The following is a 14782-nucleotide window of genomic DNA, read 5'->3' as shown; positions in this document are numbered from 1 at the left end:
ATGAGGTCTCGCCAAGTTGCCCAGGTGGGTCTCGAACCCACGGGCTCAGGCAATCCACTCACCTCGGCCTTCCAAAGCGCGGGATTACAGGCTGAGCCACCGATCCCAGCCATCCCCACCAAATTTTACCCAAATCACACATCTTATGCTTTGAAGATGATCCTGATCGCCCCGTCACACTGTGACCTGCTGACATGCTTCAACGTGCATTTTATGTCCTGTGACCACAGGCTCTGAGTGTTAACACATTCTTTTTTTGAAGTCAGAGTCTTGCTCTGTCGCCCAGGCTGGAGTGCCATGGTACATTCACGGCCACATCAGCGTCGCCCTGCTGGGCTCAGATGATCCTTCTGCCTCAGCCTTCCAAGTAGCTGAACCATAGGCGTGCACTACCACACCCAGCTAATTTTTTTATGTATTGTGGAGATGAAGTCTCAACAAGTTGCCCAGGTTGGTATCAAACTTCTGATCCTCTCGCCTCAGCCTCCCAGAGTGCGGTGATTACAGGCTTGAGTCACCATACCAGGAAACACGTTCTTTTTGAATAGAGATGTCATCAAGGTTATTATTAGTACTCAATTAGTCAAAAAACGCAAATGTTGTCTAGGTGCTGTGGCTCAGTCTGTAATCCCAGCACTTTGGGAGGCCGAGGCGAGAGGATTGCCTGATCCCAGGGGTTTGAGACCAGCCTGGGCAACTTGGTGAGACCTTGTCTGTACAATAAATCACAAAAAAACTCGCCGGGTGTGATGTCATGCATCTGTAGCTCTGGTTACTTGGAAGGCTGAGGCGGAAGGATTGCCTAAGCCCAGCAGGTCGACACTGGGGTGGCTGTGAGTGTGCCACTGCACTCCAGCCTGAGTGATGGAGTGAGACTCCAACTCAAACAAAAAACAAACCACAAGTGAAGTTTACTGGGACTGTTTTAGGGGTGGCGGAGTTGCTGCTTCCTGGGGGTTCCAGCGTTATGGGGATACGGCAGTGCCGGAGTGACCGAACTGGCCTCTTGCTTCTGGGCACTCTGAGCCTCCCCCTGGTCTTCCAGTGTGGCCTCCCTCTGCCACCCACGAGTTCCTCCTTTGGCCTCTGGCCATCGGGGCAGTACCACGAAGGCCCTTCTGAGACTCGTCCGAGGCTGTCATTGCTACGACCTGGAGACATGGGTCACCCGAGGTCTTGGGAGAGCTGGGGCATCACTTACACACCTCACCAGCACCACAGTTGCTGAAAGACGTTTTCATCTCAGCATGCCCCGAAGTGCTTCCTTCCCTTGACACCACCGAGGAAGGCCTGCTCCTCCCAGGCATGCGCCACACTGTCCAGCTCACCTTGGAGGCTGTCACTCTTTCTGGTCAAGACACGCCTGGCCGCACTTCAGAGAGCAGGGGCCAGCTCCCCTTCTCAGCCACATGGGTGGGTGGCCAATGCTCCCTGGAGCCACTCTGGCAGGAGTTCCGAGGCAGACGGATCCCAGGGTGCTGCTGGGGAGTCGGCTGGGCAGAGCAGGCCCCGCAGGCAGCTCCAGGCCCTGGGGTTCCCAGAGCATCACTCTCCAGCTGAGCTGAGCAGGCAGGCCAGGCCTGGGGCACTGGTGGCAGTGGGGTATGCGCTGCCCCATCTAGGGCTATGTAGTACCTGGTCGAGTGAGGAGGTTCCCCTCTTTTGTTCTCTGGACAATTTGGGTAAGACAATCAGTATGATTGTTATTTATTTATTTATGTATTTATTCTTGAGTCGAAGTTTTACTCTGTCACCCAGACTGGAGTGTAGTGGCACACTCACGGCCACCCCAGTGTCGACCCGCTGGGCTCTGGTGATCCTTCTGCCTCAGCCTTCCAAGTAGCTGGAACTACAGGTGTGCACTACCATGCCTGGCTAATTTTTGATTTTTATTGTAGAGATGAGGTCTCGCCAAGTTGCCAGGGCTGATCTTGAACCCGCGGGCTCAGGCAATCCACTCACCTCAGCCTCCCAAAGTGCTGGGATTACAGGCTGAGCCATCGAGCCTGGCCGATTATTTTTTGAAAGGAAGATTTATTGACAGGACAGAAAATCTCCCACAGTGGGAGGGGACCCCAGGGGCTGCCCTATTATTATTTTAATGCTTGGAAGAATTCATCGGTGAAAAACCAGCTGGATTTTTCTTTGTGGGAAGCTTTTACATTTTGGATTACACTTCCTTAATAATTGCTCGACTATTCAGATTTTCTGTATTTTTCTTGTGTGAGTTTTGTTCAGTTTGAGAAATTTGTCCATTTCATCCAAACTGTTGAATGCACCAGTGTGATACTGCTCCCACTGTTCACTTATTTTCGTGACATTTGTAGGTTCCCTAGTGACGATCTCTTTGCACTCCTGTATTGATGATTGGGTTCTCTCTCTTTATCTCTTTTTTTTCTTTGAGTCAGTCTCACTCTGTCACCCAGGCTAGAGTGCAGTGGCATACTCACGGCCACCACAGCCTCGATCTGATGGACTCAGGCGATCCTTCCTCTCAGTCTTCCAAGTAGTTGGAACTACAGGCGCGTGCCACCACACCTGGCTAATGTTTTGATTTATTATAGAGATAGGGTCTTGCCAAGTTGTCCAGGCTGGTCTTGAATCCCTGGGATCAGACAATACTCTCACCTTGGCCTCCCAAAGTGTTAAGATTACAGGCATGAGCCACCGCACCTGGCCTGGTTTTCTGTCTCTAACTTTTTTTCTTTGAGTCGGGGTCTCACTCTGTTGCCCAGGTTGGAGTGCAGTGGCATAATTACAGTTCACTACAGTCTTGATCTCCTGGGTTCAAGTGGTTCTTTCACTTCAGTCTCCTGAATAACTGAGACTACAGGGTGTGCACCACCACATCTAGCTAATATTTTGACTTTTTTGTAGAGATGAAGTCTTGCTGTGTTGCTAGGCTGGTCTTGAACTCCTGGGCTCAAGTGATCCTCTTGCCTCAACCTCCCAAAGTGCTACAATTACAGGCATCAGCCACCATACCTGGTCTCTCTTGTTTTTTGTTTTTTTTTGAGCTGGAGTCTCACTCTGTCGCCCAGACTGGAGTGCAGTGGCTGCTCCCAGCCACCGCAGCCTCGACCTGCTGGGCTCTGGCGATCCTTTCGCCTCAGCCTTCCAAGTAGCTGGAACTACAGGCGCGCGCTACCAGCCTGGCTAATTTTTTGATTTATTATAGAGATGAGGTCTCGCCAAGTTGCCCAGGCAGGCCTTGAACTCGCGGGCTCAGGCAATCCACTCACCTCAGCCTCCCAAAGTGCGGGATTACAGGCTGAGCCACCGAGCCCGGCTACCTGGTCTCTCTTTTTGTCTCAATTGCTCTTGCCAGGAGTAATGATTCTGTTAATTTTTTGGTCTTTCTCTGTTGGATATTGGATACCTATTTCACTGATTGCCACACTTGCCTTCACTGTGTCTTTCTTTCTGCTTTCAGTGGGATTAATTTCCTGGGTTCTTTTCCTAAGGATTGAAGATTAGATTGTTGAGTTTCCAACGTTCTCCTAATACACACATTTAGAGCTAGAAGCTTCCCAGGAAGTGCTGCTGTGGTTGTTCACGTCACTCAAACCTGCTAAATCCACAGTGGGGGGGGGGCGCATGAGCTGGTCATCTGAGTCTTCAGATTATCTGGGAACAGAAGGGAGGCGTTGAGCAGAAGAGGCAGTGGAGGCAGCGGAGGCCGGGTGTCTTAGCCTACCAGGCGCAGGGAACTGAGCGGGGCTCAATTCCCTGCAGCTAGGAAGGCTGCCTCGACTGGGCTCTGAGAGTTCTCCGTGCAGATGAGCCGTGGATGAGCCACCGCAGAGCGAGTTGCCGGGAGACAAGAACGACAGGAGCAGGACGGCACGCGCACGGATGCCAGGAGACGTGCCAGGGGCTCCAGTCCTGACAGGCCACCAGGCCAAAGAACTCAGCAGTGAGGCAACAGCACAGGTCACAGCCATGAGACTCTGGTCATGGACAGAGGGACAGCCATTGCAGGGAGCCGGAGGGAGAGATGGCCAGGCGTTACCTGCCATGGGAGGGCCCTGCACCACTTCTGGAGGGGTCTCGTTGAAAATCCAAGCGGGACTCTGACTCGCCTGCAGATCCAGCCACCAGATGGTCCAAGACGCAGAGCAGGAAACATGGTCCCTGGCACCCAAGGGCGCTGTCAGCAAGATCTCATCTGGGAAACGCTGCAGAACGAACCCACTTGGTTTCCTCAATAAATGCATCTCAAGGAATCAAAGAGATGGAGGGATCAGCCAGGGCAACAGAGCAAGAACTTGACTCTGCAAACACTCAGCTGGTTGTGTTGGTGCGTGCCTTTCATTCCAGCTACTCAGGAGGCTGAGGCAGGAGGAGGGCCTGAGCGTTGGAGGTGGAGGCTGTGGTGACTCGTGACCATATCACTGTACTCTGTCTTGGGTGACAGAGTGAGATCCGACTCAAAACCAAAAAACAAACAAGCAAAAGACCCAAAGAGACGGAGAGAGCCCCAGAAGGGTGCATCCTGTGTGTGGCCTGTCGATTCTGATGGAGGTCAGAAGGAGCCCGGCAGAACTGGAGTTTTTCCAACAGTCCATGTCTGGCGCCTTAACGACAGTCTGCACGGCTGTGACACCAGCTGCAAAGTAGGAGCACACTGGACGTATAGGGGATAAACTGCGTGACACTGCTTAGGGGTAGATGCAGAGATGGGTCGCCACACGCCTAGTCCATTAAGGACAACAGAGCTTCGTCGCGAGTAAGACTGTTTGCTCCACAAAAGACATGGAGGGAACAAAAAGACAAGCTGCCGACCAGGAGCTTTATTTATTTATTGCAAATCTGACACGGTACTTATATCAGAATATGTAAAAAGTTCTCAAAATGCAATAAAAAGGCTGGGTTTCATGGCTCAGCCTGTAATCCCAGCACTTTGGGAGGCCTAGGTGAGTGGATTACCTGAGCCCGCAGGTTCGAGACCAGCCCGGGCAATTTGGCGAGACCTTGTCTTTGCAATAAATAAAAAAATTAGCTGGGCGTGGTAGCATGCACCTGTAGTCCCGGCTACTTGGATGGCTGAGGTGGAAGGATCACCTGAGCCCAGCAGGTTGATGCTGGAGTGGCCATTTGTGTGCCACTGCACTCCAGCCTGGGTGACAGAGTGAGACTCCAACTCGAAAAACAAAACAAAACGCAATAAAAAAAATTAAAATGGCTACTTAAAACCGGGCATGGTGGCTCACACCTGTCATACTAGCACTGTGGGAAGCAGAGGCAAAAGGATTGCCTGAGCCCACGGGTTCAAGACCAGGCTGGGCAACTTGGTGAGACCCTGTCTCTGCAATTTAATCAAAAATGGCAACTTACAGAAAAGATCTGAATATACTTTCCACCGAAGAAGACATTCACATGGCAGAGAAATGCCTGGAAAGCCACCCAACATCCTCAGTCGTCAGGGACACACACACTGAGGCCACCACACGGGCCCACTGCAGAGCTGTCAGGGTGCCCTCCGTCCTGGAGTGGACTTGGCCACACCAAGTGCTGGTGGGCATGGGCGGCTCTGGGCTCACACGTCCTGGGCAAGCACATAAGGGAGTGGTGCTGAGGTTTGGAAAACAGTGTGGCAGTTTCCTCTGAAGTTAACAGCAAACTCCCCATCTCTCCTAGCAAGCCCCAGGTGTTTACCCAGGAGAAATGGAAACTCGCACAAAGGCCGACAGTGAGTGCAGCACAGCGTCATTCATGATTGCCGAGGCCTGGACCAACTCGGCGCCCTTCAGCGGGTGGAGGGAGAAACTGCCACGCAACGGGGCAGGGGCAGCTGCAGGGGGCTGTGTGCTGGGAAGGCATGGCGCAGAGGGCAGGGGCGACATCAGGCCACCTAGTGGTGTGTGCTGACGGGGTGGAGGCAGGGAGGCCAGGCAGGAGGTCCTCTGGCATCCAGGCAAGCAAGGGTGTGGAGGTGATTTGGGTGTACTTTTTTTAGGCGTTGGAGTCTCACTCTGTCACCCAGACTGGAGTGCAGTGGCCGCTCCCGGTCACCGCAGCCTCGACCTGCTGGGCTCCGGCGATCCCTCCGCCTCAGCCTTCCGATAGCTGGAATCACAGGCGCGCGCTACCACACCCGGCTAATTTTTTGATTTATCGTAGAGATGAGGTCTCGCCAAGTTGCCCAGGCGGGTCTCGAACCCGCGGGCTCAGGCAATCCACTCAACTCAGCCTCCCAAAGTGCTGGGATTACAGGCTGAGCCACCGAGCCCGGCTTGGGTGTACTTTCAAGGGGAAGCCAAAGGGTTTACTGACAACTTGCACATTGTGGGGACAAGGAGTTGGGGTGAGGCCGGGGCTCTGTCCTGAGCAGTGGGGCGGGTAGAGAGGCTAAGGACACACTGACCTCCCTAGAATCACGCCGCCCACAAGCCCACTACTGCCCTCCCCATGGGAGGAGCCTGCTAGTCCTGCCTATGCCTGGTGCCTGGGGCTGGAGGCTTGGTCCTGAGAGGAAGGGGCCGGGTTGGCCTCAAGGGGGTTGCTGGGATCCAGCCAGTACAGACCCACAACTCAGGTTGGGAGTGTGGTGGGGACAGGGTGACAGAAAGGAGACGAAGGCCAGGAGTGGATGGGGTGGGGGACAGGTCATGGCCTGGCTGGCCCTGGGTGGGACGCCCCGTGTCTGGCCCCAGTGTCTTGGCCCCTGCCCCAACAGCATCATGGGAGGCAGCAGAAAGAATCGCCTTGTGCCACTGGCGGTCACTTCTCACCCAGTTCCATTCCGCCCTCTCCTCACTGAGTCACTCTCAGCTCAGAGTGTGCAGGCACTGACCTGTCACACAGCACCCTGGAGCACGCAAGGCTCATGACACCCATCCATGTACAGTGGCGCTCTGCATACCATAAACACACACACATGCTTACACAAGCACACTTACACAAGCACACACATGTTCACACACATGCACACCCACACCCACACCCACACATGCACGCTCTCACACACACATGCATGCTCACATTAGGCACATTTCCACACTCACACCCATACACACTCACATAGTTACACATCCACACCACACTCACACATACACACACATGCACATGCACCCATTCACACTCATACACATGTACACACAGTTTCACACTCATACAATGCTCACACATGCTCACACACTCACATTCATACTTGCATGCACCCACACTCCTGCACACGCACAGTCACACATCCACACATGCTCACACAGGCATACATTTTCCCATTCATACGCATGCTCACATACATGCACACTAACACACTCATACACACGTATGCTTACATATTCACACACAGGCATGCACTCACACACAGCTGTAACACACAAGGCTTATGCATGCTCACATGCACTCACATGCATGTTCACACACGTGCTCACATATCCACCCATGCAATATACCCAGATACATACACCCATGCTTGCACACGCACGCTCATATGCTCATGCACACTCACACCTCCACTCAACACGAGGGGGAGTTAGTCTGAGTGCAAGGCTGCCTGGACCCCCATGGACAGCCCCACTGTGGGGTCCTGAGGTCGGCGGGGCTCAGGAGAGCTGGAAGGGCACCCCCCAGCAGGCCTCTGGGCTGCCGCTCGCCCCTCGCCCCCTCTGCCTGGCAGGCTCACCGGTTGACCTCGGACTTGCAGACCAGCTCGAAACTGTACTCCTTGGCCTTGGTGGGTTGGAATAGCACGTCGAGCGTCAGTGTCTCCAGGGGCAGAAGAGTCCCAAACCCGTCATTGGGCTGAATGTCCACAAACTGGAAGTCAGACGGTGCGCACCCTGAGCATGCACCCTGAGGGCCACAGAGATGGTGTGGACCCGTGCGTGGTGGGTGTGGGTGTGAGTCTGTGTGAGCAAGAGTGGGAAAGTGTGAGCAGCTATTTGGAGCGAGCATAAGTGTGGGTGGTGCGAAGTGTGTGTGTGTGAATGTGAACGAGTATGCGAGTGAGCCCGAACGAGCATGAGCGAGCGTGAGCACGTAGGTGAGGGTGTCAGAGTGCGTGTGAAGGAGTGTGTGAGCATGACTGTGAGTGTGTGAGTGCACGTGTGTGAGGATGAGTGTGACCAAGTGTGAGCATGAGCTAGCATGCGTTTGCATGTGCAAGTGTGAGTGTAAGCGTGAGTGTGACCGAGAGAATATGAGTGAGTGTGTGTGTGCGAGTGTGAGTGTGTACGAGGGAGCGTGGCAGTATGTGAGCATGCGTGTGAGTGTGAATATGTGCGAGCATACGTGTAAAGATGAGTGTGAATTAGCGCGAGTGTATTGAGTGCACGTGTGGGAGGTTGTATGTGAACACGAGTGAGTGTGGGTGTGCGCGTGTGAGGATGAGGAGAACGAGTGAGCACATGAGTGAGGGTGTGTGGATGCACGTGTTTGAGGCCGAGTGTGAAGGAGTGTGTGTGTGAGAAGGTGTGAGTGTGTGAATTGACGGTGGGGTTGGTGGTGAGGCAGCCCAGGGAGGTGTGAGAGGCGCCTAGGCCTGTGCAATATACCCAGGCTACTTTGTGGGGCCTGGCAGGGAACGTTCCAGAAGGGAGGGAGGGAGGGAGGCGGAAGGAGGGAGGGAGTGAACCAGGGGCAGCACCAGGGCTGAGCATGGGAGGAGAGTGAGCCGGGGACAGCCCAGCGCTGGCCACGAGAGGCCCAGCCGAGAGGTAGAAGCCCCAAGGCCTGGTGGTGCATAGGGCGGTAGGGCCATCGTGGCCCAGGCATCTGAACGCGGAGCCCCCGCCTGGGGCCTGTCCCCTGGAGGTACCTTGGGAAGGCCCACGAAGCCGAACTCCTGGGGCAGGAGTGAGTGGTTGCACAGGTGAACTTCGGTCCTGATGGCCTCGTAGACCGTGCAGTGCCCAAAGTCCAGCTCTGTGGGGCTGAGCTCCAGGTCCGAGGTGGTGACAATCGCATGCATGGTGAACTTCACCGGCTTGACCTGGAGCCCAGGGCAGACACGACCCCCGGCGCGTGGAGACGCATGCGACGCCCCAGCCTGTCCTGAGGCACTGGCGCTGTGACTCGCCCTGTCAGTACCACCTGCTCCGTGGGCCTGCCTCGAATCTTGAGGACTGGAGACAGTCATGGGGCATCGTGGGGGGGAGGAGTCATGGGGGCGGGGGCTGCGGAGGACCAGTAGGGGTGTGCAATTGCATGTGTGCACACGTGGGTGTGTATGTGCGTGCACCTGGGAGGTGGGGCACTCTTCACCTGTGCATGCGCAGGTCTGGATGCCTGCATGACAGCCTCATGTGGCCTCAGACAGGACCCAGCAGTCTCTATCTGGGCCCCTGTGCAGGGGCCACTGGACCCCACTGGAGGGCAGGTGAGGATGGCTCGGCAGCCGGGGACCCGCCTCCCCAGGGCCCAGCATTCCCTGGAGGCGACCCACACACACCTGGTCGGCCACCCATATGGTCATCGGGGCCTCCAGAACGCGACTCTCCTTGTCAAAATACCTCCCCGCATCCTCTGGGAGGGACTGTCTGAAAGGGCGGGACAATGGAATATGCTTTTCTTCTTCGTAGTTTGCAAAGTGACAGTAAAATCGACCTAGAAGTGGCTTTTAAGTCATGCAAGAGCTATGACAACGTGAGATGCAAGTGCCGTGAGACACGCCTCCCTCCCAACCTCCTGCTCTCACGGGGGGCTTGGGAGAACTTGCACACATGTGGGCTTGTGAGGGTCTGGGACCCGAGCAGGCCTCTTCTGGGAGCAAGGCAAGAGCCCATGACTCTGAGAGCCAACATGTTGCTTAGCAACCGTGTGGCTCATGCCTGCAATCCCAGCACTTCGGGAGGCCGAGGCGGGAGGATCCCTCGAGCCTAGGAGCTTGAGAACAACCTGGGCAACATAGTGAGACCTCATCTCTACAAAAAAATTAACACATGAGCTGGATGTGGTGGCACACGTTTATAGTCCCAGCTACTTGGGAGGCTGAGGTGGGAGGATTGCCTGAGCCCAGGAGATCGACACTGCAGTGAACACCGTGATCACTCTACTGCACTCTAACTTGGGAGACAGAGTGAGACCCTGGCTCAAAAACTCAGAAAAAAAAAAAAAAGAAAGAAAAGAAAAGAAAACTTTAACTTCATTGAGACGGGCAGCTGCCCAGCAAGTCAAGAAAGCCGAAGTGTCAACAAATTGCCCAGCTGTCCCCGGCTCTCCGTGAGGTGGGCACCTGGCAGATTCTGCAGCGCTCTGTCCCCGCGCACTGTGCCCTGTGCCTGGCCAGGCTCCACTGACCGTCCTCTGTCCAGATCTTGGTCCCTGGTGCTAGGGCTGAGGGCAGCCCCGAGGAACCGGCCACAGAGCCCACAAAAGCTGGGCAGGGGTGGTAAACCAGGCCCAGCTGGCAGGACAGACTCCAGGGACAGGCCAGGGAGGCCGAGAGAGCCTTGGATCCTGGAGGTCGGGGGCAGCCAAGTGACGGGGCCGCCAGAGGGAAGGCAGCTTCAGACCGAGGCAAAGGACACATTTCAGGTGTGTGTCCATGCCCAGCACGGAGACACGGTAGAGTCCAGTGAGGCCCACATGGCAGTCAGCAGGAGGTCCAGGCAGTGGCTGGGTCCCATGGTCCTGACCATGGGGGGGGGTTCTCCCTGGCAGAGAGCCATGGGTCTCTGTGTGGGGCGCATGGGATGCTGATGTGGGACCCTGGGATGGAGGAGCCTGGGGCCCGGGGCACCTCGGAGCACCCCTACTGCGCCGCCCGCCTCCCTGGCCCTCGCGGCGCCTACCGGGGCAGGAACTTGAGCTGCACGGAGTAGGACGACTGGGCTTGGATGTAGCCCATCTCGGGCAGGAGCTCCACATGTCCCCTGAGCTCCCGGCACACCTCGAACCTCAGGCGCAGGGCTGCCTTTGACCTGCAGACGTGAGGCCCTCAGGTGCGAGGCCCGGCTCTGCGAGTGCCCCGTCCTTCCAGCTGTTACCGGTGTGTGTGCCCACCCGCTCCAGTCAAGTATGTGCCCCTCGATCGCCAGGGACTCTTCAACCCCTGCTTCACAGGGTGGCTTTTCTAAGTGCAATCTGATGAGGGAATCTTGACAGTAACTGATTGCAATTGCCGGGCACGGTGGCTCACGCCTTTATCCCAGCACTTTGGGAGACGGAGGTGAGAGGATTGCCTGAGACCAGGGGTTCGAGGCCAACCTGGGCAACCTGGTAAGACCTCATTTCTACAACAAATCAAAAGATTAGCCGGGAGTGGTGGCGTGTGCCTATGGTTCCAGCTACTTGGAAGGCTGAAGCAGAATTGCCTGAGCCCAGCAGGTTGAGGCTGTGGCCGTGGCCGTGAGTGTGCCCCTGCACTCCAGCCTGGGCGACAGAGTGAGACTCAAAAAAAAAAAGGAGGAAAATAACTGCATTGCAACTGAGGCACAGCCCTTGTCAGTCCTGGACCCACTCCTACCAGCAGCGCAGGGTGCAGAGGCCTTGGGGATTTGAGGGCAGGAACCCTTCCTCCTCTAGTGCCTCTGCTCTCTCCTGCCCAGGTCTCTGGTCCTGGCCAGTCCCCCACTCCACAGCGCAAGCATAAGGATGTGCAGGAGGCCCGAGGCGGGAGGCCCGGGATGGGAGGCCTCACTGATGACCGCCGTGTCCCACTTAGGACCAGCCGAGGAACCCAAACAGTCCCACGGCCCCCTGGGAGGCCCCACTCTGTCAGCTGCCTCCAGTTCCTGCAGGCCGATAGCTTCCCCCGGTGCAGCCTCCCTCAGGGCCTCCTGATGCTTCCCTGATTCTACCAGAGGCTCCCACTCCCCTGCTGGTCACACGCAGTGGCCTGGCCGAGTCCCTCTCCAGTCACTCTGTGGGGTGGGCTGCTTCCATGCCGGGGGGGCTGGCTGCTGAGCCAAAGGAAGGAAAGGCAGCAGGAAGGCAGGCCCAGGGAGCTGCCCCTGGCCTCCCTGGGAGTCACAGACCATGGTTCCAGAGCCTGCCAGAGCCTCTTGGTAGAATGCTTTGAATGATCCTTGTGGCCACCTTACCCTCTCCCCGCCACATGGCCATAGCCTGAGGGCTGAGTCCATGGGAAACAGATGCCAGAGCTACACTCAGTGACCCCCGAGGGAACAGCCTCCTCTTCAAGGAGGGGCCACAGCCGTGGACGCCCTAGGCGAGCCACTTGAGGCTGTGGGCAGCCTCCTGAGGGAGGGCCCAGTGGCGTGGAAGCAAGACGCCTCTCCCCTCTCTGGTCCTTTGACTTGGTGGCCACCAGCACCTCAGCCACCTTGTCTCCATCCACCACCCTGAGGTGCACTGCAGGCCAGGGTGTGGGCAGGGCTGTCCTTCCGGAGGCTCCAGGGGAGGGGTCCCTTCCTCACCTTGCCAGCTTCTGGCAGCCACGGCATCTGCTCGCGGTCCTCTCCTCCGTCTCCAAAACCAGGGTTTTAGTGTTTGCAAATCTGCTCTGACCCCCCTGCCTCCCCACGATGACGGCTGGAATGACACTGGAACCTCCTGCGCCACCCAGGGCCACCTCCCCCTCAAGGTCCTCAGCCCAACTGCACCTGCCAAGCCCCCTTTGCCACACAGGTAGACACTCAGGGCCTGGCGGAGGCCTGGCAGCCTTCCTGCACATGCCGTCACCGGCCACGGGAGGCTCACCGCGTGTGGACGAGCACGGAGTCCTGGTAGAGCCGGTCATACATGCAGATCTTCAGGTCCACGTTGGGTCTCAGCACCCACACAGGCACATCCATGGCCACGCCGGTGACACTGAAATACAGCTGCACACAGACGCGGAACTCAGCACACATGCCTCTCAGCCAGGCCGCGGGCAGCACGTGTTCATACGACCTAGGGCAGCCTGGCTGGCTGACACCCCCCTCACGGGAGCGGGAAGTTGATGAAACAAGCCACGTGTTGGAGTTTTGTGGCGCTTTTCACATCACATCATTAAAAGCTTTAGCCGGGCTCGGTGGCTCAACCTGTAATCCCGCGCCTTGGGAGGCTGAGGTGGGTGCATTGCCTGAGCCCGCGGGTTCGAGACCCGCCTGGGCAACTTGGCGAGACCTCATCTCTACAATAAATTAAAAAAAACTAGCCAGGCAAGGTAGTGCGCACCTGTGGTTCCAGCTACGTGGAAGGCTGAGGTGGAAGGATCGCCGGAGCCCAGCAGGTCGAGGCTGCGGTGGCCGGGAGCGGCCACTGCACTCCAGTCTGGGCGACAGAGTGAGACTCCAACCCCCCTCCCAAAAAAAAGAAAGAAAATTTTCCACATTCCCTGTCTCCTGACTGGTGGGCTAGAAGGGAATCGCCCTTCCCAAGAAGGGTCCTCAGCTCACCCCTCAGCCCCTGGACTGTGCCCACTGGACTGGACTCTGTCCCGGCCACTGCAGCCTCGACCTGCTGGGCTCCGGCGATCCTTCCACCTCAGCCTCCCAAGTAGCCGGAATTACAGGCGCGTGCTACCTCGTCTGGCTAATTTTTTATTTATTGTAGAGATGAGGTCTCACCAAGTTGCCCAGGCGGGTCTCGAACCCGCAAACTCAGGCAATCCACTCACCTCAGCCTCTCAAGATGCGGGATTACAGGCTGAGCCACCGAGCCCGGCTTAAAATTTTCTATTTTTGAGTTGGAGTTTCTCTCCGTCGCCCAGGCTGGAGTTCAGTGGCACGCTCACGGCCACCCCAGTGTCGACCTGTTGGGCTCAGGCAGTCCTTCTGCCTCAGCCTTCCATGTAGCCGGAACTACAGGCGTGCGCTACAACACCTGGCTAATTTTTTGATTTATTGTAGAGATGAGCTCTCACCAAGTTACCTAAGCTGGTCTTGAACCCGTGGGCTCAGGCAATCCATTTGCCTCAGCCTCCCAAAGTGCTGGGATAACAGGCTTGAGCCACCATGCCCGACTGAGAATTTTAAAATGTAAAACATTGTCTCCTGGGCCGCCTGCCACCTCCTGGCTCTGTCCTTGTCCCTGCCTGCTCATGGTCACAGGCTGTGCTGTGTGTGCACAGACACTGGCAGGTCACTGGAGCAGTCCCCATGCTCCATCAAGTGGCTGAGCCGGTCGTCCTGGTGCTGCCGGGTCCCCAAGCCGGGGTCAGCTGCTTGTAGACACGCCGTTTCCGGGACAGAGGGCCCGTGGAATATGACACTCAGGGCGTTCTGGCTGCAGATCCGAGGCCCCAGGGTTTCGAAAACAACCTACCTCTGGGCTGGAGACCGGGCAGAGGAGGCCTCTGGGGGATGATTCAGAAGAAGCAGGGGGGGCTGTGAGCAGCCTGCCGACCTGCCCATACGTGTTAGAGTGCGCGGCACAGCGTGTGACCATGAGCAGGCAAGGATGAGGACACAGCTGGGATGGCCCATGGACACGCTAGGGAGTGCCTCATCCAGGAGGCATGTGAGGTTGGTGGCAGAGGCCTCATCCACAGAAGTTCATGACCAGATGGAGGTGCGTCCAGCACGTCCCTTCGAGCCCATGGAGCATGGGCCAGCCTGCACCGTCTGCCCTCAGGAGGACACAGCATGGACGGGGCTGGGACCTCTGCCCCGGGCTGACAGCTGGGCCCTTAAGGAAAGGTCGGGGGAGGGGAACGGGCAGTCAGGCCAGGGTATCAACCGCAGAGTTGCCTGTGGGTCCCAGGCAGGCCTTGCTGGCCCCGGACTCACTCTCCAAGGCCTCCTGGGCACCAAGTCCTGGTCCTTGGGCCTGCACCGCCCCTAGGAGGGAAGAGGGAGACTCTCGGGTGATGTGGGGTGGTGTGGAGGGTGTGGGGGTGTCAGGGAGTGTGGGCGTGTGTGGGGGTGTGGGGCCCTGTGGGGTCATGGGG

The 14782-nt window shown here is 56.9% G+C and overlaps 1 protein-coding gene across 1 annotated transcript in view; it reads right to left on the bottom strand.

The window, feature by feature from the left end:
* CFAP74 (cilia and flagella associated protein 74) overlaps positions 1 to 14782 on the bottom strand; it is a gene marked incomplete at its 5' end in the record, with an annotated part of 47264 nt that overhangs the window by 7361 nt on the left and 25121 nt on the right. The window contains 5 exons of the mRNA XM_021719393.1: positions 7631 to 7764; positions 8765 to 8938; positions 9398 to 9485; positions 10740 to 10868; positions 12610 to 12731. Of these exons, the coding sequence (XP_021575068.1) occupies positions 7631 to 7764; positions 8765 to 8938; positions 9398 to 9485; positions 10740 to 10868; positions 12610 to 12731 (647 nt within the window). The remainder of the gene's footprint in view (positions 1 to 7630; positions 7765 to 8764; positions 8939 to 9397; positions 9486 to 10739; positions 10869 to 12609; positions 12732 to 14782) is intronic.

The sequence above is a fragment of the Carlito syrichta genome, unplaced genomic scaffold, assembly GCF_000164805.1.
Source record: "Carlito syrichta isolate Samal-C Ts95f unplaced genomic scaffold, Tarsius_syrichta-2.0.1 Scaffold115570, whole genome shotgun sequence".
Lineage (NCBI taxonomy): Eukaryota > Metazoa > Chordata > Mammalia > Primates > Tarsiidae > Carlito > Carlito syrichta.
This window is presented reverse-complemented; position numbering and strand designations above follow the sequence as displayed.